The sequence below is a fragment of the Hemicordylus capensis genome, chromosome 5 (genome assembly GCF_027244095.1).
Source record: "Hemicordylus capensis ecotype Gifberg chromosome 5, rHemCap1.1.pri, whole genome shotgun sequence".
Classification (NCBI taxonomy): Eukaryota; Metazoa; Chordata; class Lepidosauria; order Squamata; family Cordylidae; genus Hemicordylus; species Hemicordylus capensis.
The window spans coordinates 206,003,713-206,017,096 of NC_069661.1; the positions used below are offsets into that span (position 1 = coordinate 206,003,713).

The 13,384-nt window shown below is 43.2% G+C and overlaps 1 protein-coding gene and 1 non-coding gene across 9 annotated transcripts in view; one reads left to right on the top strand and one right to left on the bottom strand.

Moving 5' to 3' along the window:
* Nucleotides 1-4,837: 4,837 nt before the first annotated feature.
* On the bottom strand, nucleotides 4,838-5,028 carry LOC128328633 (U2 spliceosomal RNA). The gene has a single exon (XR_008309349.1). It is a non-coding gene; the product is annotated as a U2 spliceosomal RNA (small nuclear RNA).
* Nucleotides 5,029-7,530: 2,502 nt separating this feature from the next.
* The window catches only part of ELK3 (ETS transcription factor ELK3), a 66,558-nt gene continuing 60,704 nt past the window's right edge, over nucleotides 7,531-13,384 (top strand). For 2 of the 8 annotated variants that reach the window (XM_053253089.1, XM_053253094.1), the window contains exon 1: nucleotides 7,676-8,106. Coding sequence is in view for 1 of the 8 variants with exons in the window: in XM_053253092.1 (XP_053109067.1) it covers nucleotides 9,294-9,342 (49 nt within the window). In the remaining 7 variants the exon portion in view is untranslated. Of the gene's footprint in view, nucleotides 7,540-7,645; nucleotides 8,107-8,310; nucleotides 8,370-9,202; nucleotides 9,343-13,384 lie in introns of those variants that run through there. The other 6 variants (XM_053253101.1, XM_053253095.1, XM_053253098.1 and 3 more) reach the window with 6 other exon arrangements.

The following is a 13,384-nucleotide window of genomic DNA, read 5'->3' on the forward strand; positions in this document are numbered from 1 at the left end:
TTATCATAGGCAGTAAGTAGTGGGAAAGACTTCTGACTGAGTTATTGAAGAACTGCTGACAATCAGGGTAGACAATACCAGGTAAGATGGACCGATGGTTCGACTATGTATAAGACATCTTATGTAAAACTGTATATAAGACTGGGCTTCATCAGTTGTACTGTTTTGAAGAAGGATATATTTTCCAGCTTCAGAAATGCATGTGGCTTGCCTGATTTATGGATTTGGTACTGTACCGGAAGGTGTCTTTTAGGGGGGGGGGGATGGTAAGGAAGCAGCAGCATGCATCTGGAGCAGTTATGTCTGAACCACTCGCTTGCCATAAACACCAATTGTAATTATGTACAGAACCACTAAACTTCCTTCTATGGATTGAGGCGTAGTGTGTAAACCAGTATTTTGTTCTTGTGATGAAGAACTCAGGGTCCTGTTTACCTTGTGCATAGTGTACTCTGGGCTTTAAGAAAAGCTATGGGCAAAGTGATTGTGTGAATTGATCCTCAGTCATGCCTTGCCTATATATGTGCCGCAGGATTCAGGAGGGAAAGGAAGGGGTGACAGGCTTTACTTTCAGTCTGGAAGTGACACATCTACAATGGAGTTAATTAATGCTTGGTGTCAGACAGGTGATAACCCACTCTTCTCCCTAAGCCCTTTTCCTGTTAATTCAGTTGAAACAATTAAGAGAAATAGCTTACCCACCCTTTTCTCATTTGTCTTGGATTTTCACTTTTGATAAAAACCCTGAAATGCAAGTTATGTTGAAGAGATTTTACTCAATATTGACAGAGAAACTGCATACAGAAGATGTGTGTTTGCAAATACATTTAGCTTCACCTATTGCTGAATACAGAAATGGACAGAGGCAAAATAATAAACTAACATTTTGCTAGGAACATTGCATTCTTAACATTTCTATAAGGAAAAGGATATCCCTGCAGGAAGGAGAAAGGTGGAGTACTGCCTATGTAGCATTTCTTGTTCGGCATTGTACAATACAGGGACACAGGAAGAGGATACGGAAGTTTCTACAGGAAGAAGGAGAAAAGTTCAAACATAAACAGCAGCCAAAAATTACCAGCAGTTCATTGGATTTCCTCTTGCTTGTTAAATGTTTCAGAACAAGCCAATATTATAAAAAGTAATATATTAATATATGCCTGCTATACATGCTGATCCTGATATAAGGAAAAATCTAGATTATACTGAACATGGTATTATAATATTAAAGCAACTCTTTCTTAATTATATTCATTTTGTAGTAATCAAATAAGTTTAAAACAGCATGTTGGGTATAAAGAAGACTAGGTTGCATTCAGCCCTATTTGCCATGACCATTAATGGTTCCTAAATCTCCCACCTAAATACAGAAGTAGTACTTCTACTTCCATACTCTTCCATACTCTTCTTTTTTTTGGTCACATTCATTTGAACATTTAGCATTACCATGGGAAAAAAATAGCATCTTCATTTTGGAGCGCCTGGACAGAAAAGGATATGCATATATTTTAACAATTAAACAAAGCAAGATGATCTAGTTCAAAAAGAAGTTCTAAAACCACAGAGCAGGCCTGAGCATCTTGTGACTCATGAGAGGGCCAGGATTTTGGAACAGGTGACACTTCATATCTGTCTCATGCATTTGAAGGGCCTGTATCCAGGTTTTAAAGTGAACACAGGTAGAGTCATTCACACAAACAATTGTACGAATGTCCAGACATCTGTGCACTTGTAAAGCATAATATCTAAATTGGGCTGTCGTCTCCCCTACTTACCTCATTTATTGTTTGCGTCACCAGACACATGCACGGACATGACCTGTACACTACTGTTCTTTCATCATTTCCTCTTTGGCTTTTTTCCTAGCTAGCTTTGCATAAGCGAGGTAGGGTGAGTACCAGGCCAGGCGCAGCTTGTGAACTCTCCTCCGGGGGGTGGGCATGGCGGGCGGCTTCTTTAAGGGTAAATGGAGCCGGTGCTCTGTGCCGCCCAGCAGCCCCCGCGGCAGGGAATTGCCTCTGCCACTCACCTGGCCGCTGGCGGAGGCTCGCCTCCATGGGAGCCAGGTGAGTGGTGAAGGCGATTTCCCGCCGCGGGGGCTGCTGCGCGGCATGGAGCACCGGCTCCGTTTACCTTAAAGAAGCCACCAGCCACACCCCCAGAGGCGAGTTCACGAGCCGCGCCTGTACCAGCCTCAGAAGTGGCCCAGGATACTGCAGGCCTGAGGTGAAGCACCAAATGCTGCTTTGCCCCACACCCCTGGTGTGGGCCTGCCCTTTTCCAAAACCAATCCTTGCCAGTTTTGAAAGTGGCACAGCGGGTGGTCAGGAGGAAAGACTGCCATCAGCTTCTTCTTCTTTTCTCCCCATGCGTGCTGAGTGATCTTGTAAGCTTTGGAAAGAGTGTGAGAAGAGGCATTCATTGTAAAACTTGCAAGGGCCATATCGGTCCCAAAGAGCTGCTCCAATGGCACCGAGGGAGCATCTTGCCACCATCCTGCTAGCATGCCAATAATCTGCCACCTGAGGTGACCGCCTCACCTTACCTCATGAAAGGGCTGCCCCTGATTGGGTTAGGAGGAAGACACAGTGGCAAAGGACCACCTTGGGTGGTGCCTTGCCAAGTGAATACTGTGTGACTGCTTGGAGAAGAACTGCTCTGATGTTGGTGGACAGTAGTGGGATGCGGAGGGTGGGGTGGGAAATGGGGGCATCTTGCAACAAAGGTCCTTACCAGTGCTACTGCCACTCCAGTTGTGGCAGCACTCCCCCTGCAGTCTGTGTGTGGAGCTGGTGTGGTTCCGGCACTCCCCTGGCCTCTGGGGAAACTGCCTGGAGACAGGGCCGGATTAAGCTAGTGTGGGGCCTGTAGCATATGTTATGAAGGGGCCCCAAATTAAAAAAAAATGCACATAAATATTGAAACATAAATTATTTACTTGCATAGTGAAGTAATTCAATTTTTTAATTTGCCTAGTACCCCCCCCCACCAACCACCCCATGCCTCCACTCAGCTGAGCCAGCCAGTCAACAAACTTTGCAAAACACACACACACACATGCTTTTGTGACTCCTGACCATGGGTTCTCCTTTGGAGTTATTTTCACAAAGAGAAAGGGGGTGGGGAACAAAACTCTGACTGTTTAAATTAAAAGGTTCTCAGGAATTCTGTACTTTGAGAAATCTGGACCTATTCGCAATTTTGGCACACAACAGTGGATGTTTGATTCCAATGTGTGCAGAACATAGTGGATCCCAGCAGCCATCACATTAAAAGGGCCATTTGACAATATTAAGAATATATGTTTAACCTCTTGTGCAAGCCTCACAAGAAAGCAGATGTATATTTAAAATAGTTGATGCATTGCAAATGAATGTGATTATGATGAGGTGCATTAGCAACTTCCATGAAAACAGAAGTATCCAAAAGACAGTCTTTTGGCAGGAAGCACAGCCTCTTTCAATCTAAAATTACACTAACATGCTTAATATGAAAAGGAGGAAATGCACAAATCATTCAGTCAGTGCAACCCTAAGCATGTTTACTCAGAAGTAAGTCCCACTGAACTCAATGAGCCTTACTCTCTAGTAAGTGTGTTTAGGTTTGCAGCTTCCGTTTATCTTTGGACAATTTCAATGGGCATCCCAATGTAAAGCTAATGAAGTTGGCAGTGCAGCAGTAGTTATTTCAGTTCTAGAGGAGAGGAAAGGAGCTCACCTTAAATTTGGCAGTTCCTTGAAAAGCAATGATCACAAATTCCCTCCCAACAGCACTAGATACTAAAGGAGGATATAAGTGACCTTACCCAACAAGACCGTGATATAAGCTCCCCTCAATTGATCCACTAAACTTTGAGACTCCTCTTGCCGTGCATCTGAGTTACTTCCAGCTTTCTTTTTCCTCTTAAAGGTACACATTCTCATTGTTTATCTTTACCCTTTCCCAGTCAGTCGGAAAACGCTGACAACATTCAACTAGCATCTTCTTTAGCTTTCTTTCTTCCGCCCGGCATTAATAGTTAGTTGTTTTTTTAATCTAAACTGCTTTTATTTCTTTTACTCTCTGTGTGTATGTTTTTAAAAACTTTTACAGTTTAAACAAATAAGGACCAACTCCCTGGCGATTAAGTTATCTTTGAGACCCCTTTGCAAGCTATCTGTTCCTACTGTTGTTCTTACTACTCCCTCCCGTGTTGCTTAACATAATAGATAACCCAATCAACACCATGGTGCCAGGAAGACCTTGCTTAAATGCCCTAGAGCGAGCGAGGCGAGAGAATAGGCAGCAGCAGGCAATGAGGAGAGTCAGCAGAGAGCACCAAATAGAGAGCAAAAGAAGGGGCAGACGTTTAAGCCAGGCGTGCGGGGCCCTAGAAAACGCGGGGCCTGTAGCAAATGCTACATTTGCTACTATGTTAATCCGGCCCTGCCTGGAGAAGTGGTAGTGCTGGTACAGACCTGCTTATTTATTCTTAAAGGTGCCTGTTGCTACCCCCCTGACACTGTCCTCACCGGCCCTTGAACTGCCAAACTGGAACATACATAGGAACATAGGAAGCTGCCATATACTGAATCAGACCATTGGTCCATCTAGCTCAGTATTGTCTACACAGACTGGCAGCAACTTCTTCAAGGTTGCAAACAGGACTCTCTCTCTCCCCTATCTTGGTGAAGCCAGGGAGGGAACTTGGAATCTAGGTGCTCTTCCCAGAGCAGCTCCATCTCCTAAGGGAAATATCTTTGAGTGCTCACACATGTAGTCTCCCATTCATATGCAGCCAGGGTGGACCCTACTTAGCTAAGGGGACAAGTCTTGTTTGCTACCACAAGACCAGTTCTCCTCCGGCACCATTCCTGGAAATACTGCAATACCAGGTCGATGCATGGAGAAGCTGGAGCGAGCTCTTTTTACTTTTACTGTCTCCCAGCACTAAAAATCTATTTAATATATATAGTTCTTAAATAGAGAACATATCAGATATTAAACTGATAAGAACCAGAGGCACTTTAACCCCTGAACCTTGGGGACCCGCTCCAAATGGCTGGGGGGCCTCCGACAGCCACCCTGCACCCACCCCACTTAAAAAAAATAAATTACCGCCACCATGCAGCTGAGGGATGGCTGCCGGGGTATGTGTGTGAACGGAGCAGTCCTTCTCCCCGCCCCACCGGTGGTGGCCGGAGTGGTGCTGGGCCCGTCCGTTTGGCCTGTGATGTTTCTTTTTAGATTGTGAGCCCTTTGGGGACAGCGATACATCTTATCTATCTATCATTTCTCTTACGTAAACCACTTTGGAAACTTTTGTTAAGAGAACGTCTTCTTCGTCATGAACGCCACCGCCCATTGAGATCATCAGAAGAGGTCCGTCTGCATTTGCCACCGGCTCTCTGGTGGCTACTCTGGGATGGGTCTTCTCCATTGCTGCCCCGAGGCTTTGGAATGTACTCCCTAGTGAAATAAGAGCCTCCCCATCTCTGACAACTTTTAAAAAGTCTTTAAAGACACATCTGTTTACTCAGGCTTTTAACTGATATTGTTTTGTTTTAATGTTGTTTTTAGAATATTGTTTTAAAAATTTTAAATTGTTGTGTTTTAAATTTTTTGTTTTTGTTTTTAACTAATGTTTTACTTTTGTTTTTATCTTGTTGTCAACTGCCCAGAGATGTAAGTTTTGGGCAGTATAAAAATATGTTAAATAATAAAATAAAATAAAATAATAAATAAAAACTTGTATATAAATATTATTATTATTATTATTATTATTATTATTATTATTAGTAGTAGTAGTAGTAGTAGTCAGGCCTCAGCTCCAAGCCCCCTTGTTAGTATGCTTTCAAGTCCTGTGAAGTGTGTAATGTGTAGTGCTGTCATGGATTCCACACCAACTGCAGACTACCACCCCACTCCATTTTCCAATTTCTGAATATGCTATGTATTCACCAGTATGCTATTTATTGGTTTAAATATGCTAATTTTAAATGCTATTTATTGGTAAAGATACCAGATAAGATTGGTGAAGATGCCAAATCATGCTGAGGAACAGTGCTGAGTGCATTTTCATCACCACTAAGTCCGACAATTGACCCTACAAAACTGGCACTAGGGTTTAAGGCTTTCGTACTTTAGCCTTGTCACGGTCACAATTTACATCCTGAGACAAGTACATAAAGTGTAACACCAAAATGACTCATTTTTATTTAGAATACTATTATAGGCTGGAAAAGAGCAGGGGACAGGGAGAATCCATGGTGGCTTAAAGCAAAATTAAAACACACACACACACACGCACACACACACACAAAATATCTATAAGCAAATAAATGAAGAATACACGAAGTTTGATATATTAATAGCAGTAATAGAACAACAACAAGACTGACCTTTTCAATTAGAGCTGCAATCCTATACACACTTACTTGGGAGAAAATCTGATTGAAATCAATGATACTTATTCTGTGTAGGCATGCATACAGGTGAAACTCGGAAAATTAGAATATCGTGCATATATCAGTTTCACCTTTTAATTTGCATTACTGAAATTAATGGACTTTTGCACGATATTCTAATTTTCCGAGTTTCACCTGTAGAATGGATGGCACTATAAAGCCAAAAATCTTAAACATTACAATACAGGTAAGCAGTCACTTACATCAAAATCAGGTTATCCTCTCAACTGCCCTATAGGGATTCCCTGCTAACAATAAACAAAGGCAACATTCCTCAGGATTACTTATTGTGAACTTCTCCCAGCTAGCCTCCTGTGCTTCACCTGCCTTTCTCCAAGTCCAGCAGTTTAACAGACTGGGCTGGCACTAGGGAGCATCTGCAGCAACCTTCCCAGTTAGGTTTGGCCTGCTGGCTTCCAGTTGCTGTTCCTTTTCTGTCCCTTCTACTCTCTTATTTCATAGCTCAGAATTAAAAGTGTAATCCTGTGCCTGGTTAAATGACTTAAATCCCATTGAAGTCAATGAAATTTCAGAATCCTGTGTGCAGGATTGAAGCCTAAGGTTCTGTGTTGAGGCCTTGGGCTCAGAAGTTGCTTGATTTTTTTCATTTCCTTGTTTTTTGGCTTTGAATTGCCCCAGTATTATGCATGGATTCTGTGCTTTGCTGAATTGTTCTGAATTTTTTAAATTAAAGGAGTGGGTGGGGGTGGAGTGGGAGCTCCTGTAGGAACTCATTTGTGATGGCCATAGTCTTCAAGGCTAGATTAACCGCACTGTCTGAATCCAGAGACTCCCAGGGACAGTCTGTTCTGCGCATTGCTCAAGAGAAGCTTCATCTCCATCCAGACTTCTGCCTGAACACCCTTTGATTAAATGGCATCTGGAAAGCATGGGCTCGGTTTTATTTTTAAACTAGGTTAGTCAAAGCTTTAGGGCTATATAATAAATGCATTCATTTTTTTAAAAAATGATTTCAATCTATTATTACTTCAGTTATTTCAATCTGTACTTATTTTAACGTGTCAATATGCGTATACGTGGGCTCCCTACAGGTCTTTGTGCTCAGGTTCGCAAGAATGGAAAATCTGCTCCTGTAAGTTGGCATCACGATGCTTTGGAAAAGCTGGTTCTTTCTGCAAAGCCACCTTATGTTTTTAGTAGCTGTGGCTGATGAGCCAAGTTTGTTGGTCTTGTTTGAAGCTCCTCCCCGGGGGTGCAGAACAGGAAGAGGTGGAGGTCAGAGGCAGCTGCTGGAGTTTCTTGGTTTGTGTGTGTCTGAGTGAAGTTACCGTTACCATTTTACTATGTGTGTGTCTTATATTACAGCCATGCTGCACATCAATGGCCAGAGAGAGGGGAGAAGGGAGGAAAAGCCTGTTTACACAGACTGCAAACCGCCTGGGGAATAATGCAGGAAAGGAAGTGAGCCGGCTCTCTGTCTGACTGCTCCAACTTCCTGCTCTCTCTCTCGCTCACACACACACCCCAACCAAAGGGGGGGAAAGAGCGAGCGAGAGAAAGAAACAAGGGGGGGAAATCAGGATCTAATTACAAGAGCAACAGAGCGTTTTAGAGGACTGTCAGCATGGAAAACCAGGGGATTTTAAACGGCTCCCTTTAAAACTGGAAGAAGAGGCTGGAAAAGCCCACCAGACTCTGGGTATGTAGCTCTAAAGTTGGACAGAGTTTGGGACTGGAGGCAGAAAAGGGTGAGGGGGAGACAGGTGGGAGACGGCACGGAAAGTGGATGGTGCTGGACGGGTGTCCGCGCCAAAGCAGCCTGGGTTTCCCTGTCTGGCGCTTCAGTTTGGGGGCCGAAGAGGCTCGTGCTGGGGGATCCCTGCCTGCCCCACTGCAAAGCATCCGGTTCTCGGGCTGCGGGGAGGGGGAAGAAGTCGTGTGCTTGGAGCGTCGAGCCGCAACGTAACCCAGTTCGACGAGCTCTTTTTGCTGCGGGACAGAAATGCCATCTGGCAGGCAGCGGGGGTGGGGAATGTCTGAGGGAGCAAAGGCGTCGGGGGGGGGGGGAGGAGTGTCAGAGTCAGAGCCTCGTGTGGGGGGAGAGAATGGCGACACGTTGGACCTTGGCTGCACGAGAGGGGACGCGATCGGGAGGTGCTGGGGGGTGGCAGAACAGAACGTGCTCTCATGCCAGCTACTCGGGAGTGGGGGAGAAATGGAGGGGAGTCTCCACCTGCCTTTGACGCAAAAGGAGGATGGGGACCCCCTCTGGGGGAGCCTCTTGTGGGGAGAAACGTACAGGCATGACTTGGCTTGAGGGTCGGATACTATAATAGCGGGGTACTCTTATAGGTGGGGAGGAGGGTCATTTTATGTTTGGGGAGGCAGCATTTGGGCGAGTGCCTTTGTGAAGTGGGTGAGATGCACGGGTTTGGGGGGGGCACCGTCTGACAGGCTTGGAGAGAGAGCATTAATCACAATCAGAAGGAGTTACGTCGCCATGAGACGCTTTCGCGGAGTGTGTAGTGTGTGTGCGTGTGTGTGTGTGCGCGCGCGCCTTTGCTTATGTCCATATTATGCGCGGGGGGGTGGGGTTGGTGTCCCGCCTGTAGGCAACCACATGGGCCCTTTTTATTAAAACAAGGAATGCAGGTTTGTGGGGGGGGGAGTGTGGGGGGCACGCCGCACCGTAGCCCCGGAGGATACAGAGGAGTTTGCTGAGGGCCAGTCCAAATTGCCAGGGGCTGAAAGGAGAGGAAGAAACGGCCAAGGGGGCTTTGGAAGAAGGGGGGAAAGTGTTGGGAGAGTTTCTGGCTTGTCTGGAAACAGCAAGACTAATTGCCATGCGCTTCCGGTTTGAAACTGGCAGCAGACAACATCTTGAAAATGAGTCACTGCAGCTCACAAAGAAACTCTGTGGTTTTCTCCTTCTCAGGTTTATGTATTTGCTCTCTTACAGTTTCCTTTGTAGTCTTCAGAGAAAGAGGGTTTCTCTCACTCTCGCCGTTTACCTCCACCAAACAATCCCCCCACAACCCCCGGCCCGTTTTTATTTCTTACACCATCATCTCAAAAGAGGGGCGAGAGGGGGGAAAAGGAAAGTTGTTTTTGGCTTTGGCTTTGCTGAAGGTTAGAGGGACTCTGATGCTTCAGGAGGAAAAAGTTCCCTGAATTTTCCACTGGCTGCAGGAAGAGAGCCTATTTAGTCATGGCTAAGTAATGTCTGCACACACCAACTAATCTCATTAGGAGTTTCCGTTCCCTAACACAGGAGGGTTTTGTGAAGCCCTCTCAGCCACTACTGTTGAAAGCAAGACAAGTTACATCTTTATTTAGTTGGGGGTGGGGCCAAACCAATTTAATGCAGCATCTTTTTGGTTGGTCATGAGGTCTTGAATGACTTTTTGAAATGACAGCAAAGTAACACAAAGGTTTCACTTTAAATTTTCCTAAAATAGGGGCATTACTCATTCAATAATTTGTTTCAAAGATGGGTGATTCTACTGTATCTAATTCCATCCTGCCTCTCCACTTCTTTCTGTTTTACTATAGTTGAGATTATAAAATGTATATCTAAAAACAAATGCATGTAACTGCATTTGGCCAATTATCTTGTTATAAATGCATATTGTTTTGTGTGATGATTTTAAATGATAGTATAAGATTTACATTTAAACATTTTTACACCTATCAGTTTATATAGCTTCTAAAGAAACTTATTTACACTGAAATATTTTTCCCAACCTGAAAGCAAATGGCTGGAGGTGGAGTTCATATTTCTCATTTCTAGGTGCTAGTATAACATTTCTAGACATCTGGGATTTTTTTCTAGTCCTGATTGCATTAATGCACAAAACACTTTATCCAGTTTGGGACCCTTTTGCACATTTATGAGGAGCAACATCAACCTATTTGTTGTGTTATAATAGGTATTGGTGGTTGAGGATTTATTTTCGTTTTGTTACTTTCTCCAAATCTGATGTAGTTGTATGTGATAGGTGTGTGTGTGTGTGTGTGTGTGTGTGTGTGTGTGTGTGTGTGTACATTGCACACAATGAACATGTTTTGGGCAAATAATGGGAGAATGGATAATTTTTGGAATCTCCTCTTCCTTTTGGTGCTTATTGTGCTTCCCAAAATTGTGTCCCTGAGGATCCTACAACCCTCAGGTACATATTTTAGGGAGGCACAGGAGATTGTAGAGGGAAGGGAAGAGTGCAAAAATAGCCATTACCCATTGTACGTATGTAAAGTTTTTCATTGTGTGCAATGTTAGTCTGGATGTTAGCCTGCATGTCTTCTATGAGCTAAGTACATTCAAAACAACACCAACAATAAACATTGTTTTAAACATTGAGAGGAGAGCTGGTCTTGTGCTGGCAAGCATGACTTGTCCCCATAGCTAATCAGAGTCTGCCCTGGTTGCATCTGAATGGGAGACTTGATGTATGAGCACTGCAAGATATTCCCCTCAGGGGATGAAGCCGCTCTGGGAAGAGCAGAAGGTTTCAAGTTCCCTCCCTGGCTTCTCCAAGATAGGGCTGAGAGAGATTCCTGCCTGCAACCTTGGAGAAGCCGCTGCCAGTCTGTGAAGACAATACTGAGCTAGATAGACCAATGGTCTGACTCAGTATATGGCAGTTTCCTATTGATACACAGACTGTGATTGCTCCATGACCCAGCTTTGCTTCTGGAATTTCAGGGCTGAAGCAGCTAGGAAAGCTCTTTATGAATTATATCTGCTGCACTAACTGAATCTTTTTCTAATGAGCCTGGAAAGTGCCACCCATGCTTTTGTAACTTCAAGGACTGACTCATAATGTGTTGTACATGGAGTGCCCTTGAAGACTGTGTGGAAGCTGCAATTTGTGGACAGTGAGGCAGCCTATCTTTTTTCAAGAACAGGAAGGCATGGCCATGTTTAACTAGCCCTTCAGTAACTGTGCTAGGCTATGGACTGCATCCAGGTGCAATATGGAATACTGTTTTTGACCTTTATAAAGTAGCATCTCGTAAACCTTAGAGAATGCCTCCATCTTCTTCAGTTGGCTGAGGAGGTCATGCTTAGATGTTACCAGTTTTGAAAGTTTAGTCAATATGGGGATGGAGCAGAGCTTTTTCAGTAGTGGCCCATAAACTCTGGAACATCCTACCTAACAAATTATATTGGATGTGTCTAATACTGCCTAGAGCCTCAAAGTCAGGAGGTATATAATTACAGTTTTTAATTGTAAACCGCCCTGAGCCATTTTGGAAGGGTGGTATACAAATCAAATAAACAAATAATAATAAATAAATATATAAATGAATGAATCAATTAATTAATAATATGCTAAAACAACGCTGAAAAAGTCTACAGATTCATAATCTTCTGCAACTCTCCTTGAATTCTTAGCTATAGCTGAGAATAAGAAATAGCTATTCTTATTCCACTGGGGTATACTGGAATATAGAAATTAAAGAGGTTGGTCTGTACCCAGGAGCATCTGATGGTTCATACAAAAGGAAATCTAAATGTGCATATAGACATCCCTTCAATCAGGAGTCTGTTGTTTTCCCCCTTATGAGTGAGTCAAGATTCCTCTACTTTTGTCTTGCAAAGAAAAGGCATTGTAGTTTCTAATTGCAATTACAGGTGAATTGAATCCTAGTTATCCATGCTGGTTAAATGTTGATTAACTGGAGTGGTTTGACCAGGATTGCACTGAAATTCTGCATTCTTGAAGTCAGCTCTGCGGGGCTTGCTGATGCCGATTAAGTTTTTAACCTTGTGATTGTGATGAAGCCACTGAAAACAGTTGGAAATCTGTGGAGGCACCATTGGAAGTTGTATTTGCACAGCAGAAATGAAGAATGGAGTGCATAATATGTATAGACATTAATTTTGAATGTACTCCCTGTGGGCCATATATTTGTTTTTCCTGACTTTTTTCTATTTTCATCTAGTATAGAATGGGCGTAATACCTAAATGAACTTGAATGTATCTGATTTTCAGCGGTGGCAGTTTTACTACTAAATGTGCTATAGGATTATAATTGGGGATGTATATACTTTGTGCTAAAAATCAAAATCAAAATTCTGCACTAAAAATCTGAATTCTGTGATCTGTATGAATTATGCAAATTAAATATATTTGTTTCTATTCCCATAGTTTTTATCATTCTGGTTCTGCTAATCACAGGGAGAGGCAATAAACTATGCACGTTAATTGTAAACCTGCTTCCACTGGGAAGCCTGTTGAGCCTCCCTCTGGCTTTGAACATTTTACCAGGCATTGCACAAACACGTTACAACTTATTTTTGTAGCCCTAAGGGCTAGAAACTTAGATTTGATAATATGTGTACTGAAGCTTTCAGAATGCCGAATTCTGCAGTCAGCCAGTACAAAATGCTGTGACTTCTCTGTATTTGGACAGAATGGTGAAATAGACACAGCACTGATTATAATTCTTTGATTTACATACTGCAGGAACTGTTATTTTACAACTGATGTTTGGTGGTTGTGGTGGTGGTAAATATCACCAACAAAGCTTTTTTGTGTGCACATTATGATTTAAAGACAAAGTTTGGTTTGGCAGCAGATAAAGTAGTAGTTAATGAAATAAATGTTGCACAAATACAAACCCTGAGGAACCATATTGCACAACTCCTGAGTCTCCTATGTCATTAATCATTATTTTTCTGTACATTAACTGGCTGACTGGACAGGATAGTGATTCTGCTCATGTGCAGAATGCTTGCTCCCTTCCAGTTGTATAAACATAGCAATCTTTGCAAATGTGGGAGTAGGATTTCCTGACTGGAATGCATGACTTGTGGGGAATCTTGAGTTCTGAAACCTCTCATAAATGGAACACTTAAGTCTACATTTTATGCATTCTTATTTTTCAGTAGGCCTCATTGATCTCAGTGGTACACATGATGCATATGCATAGAATCAGGCTGCAACAGCCTGATCTTAAGATTTGATGGGCTG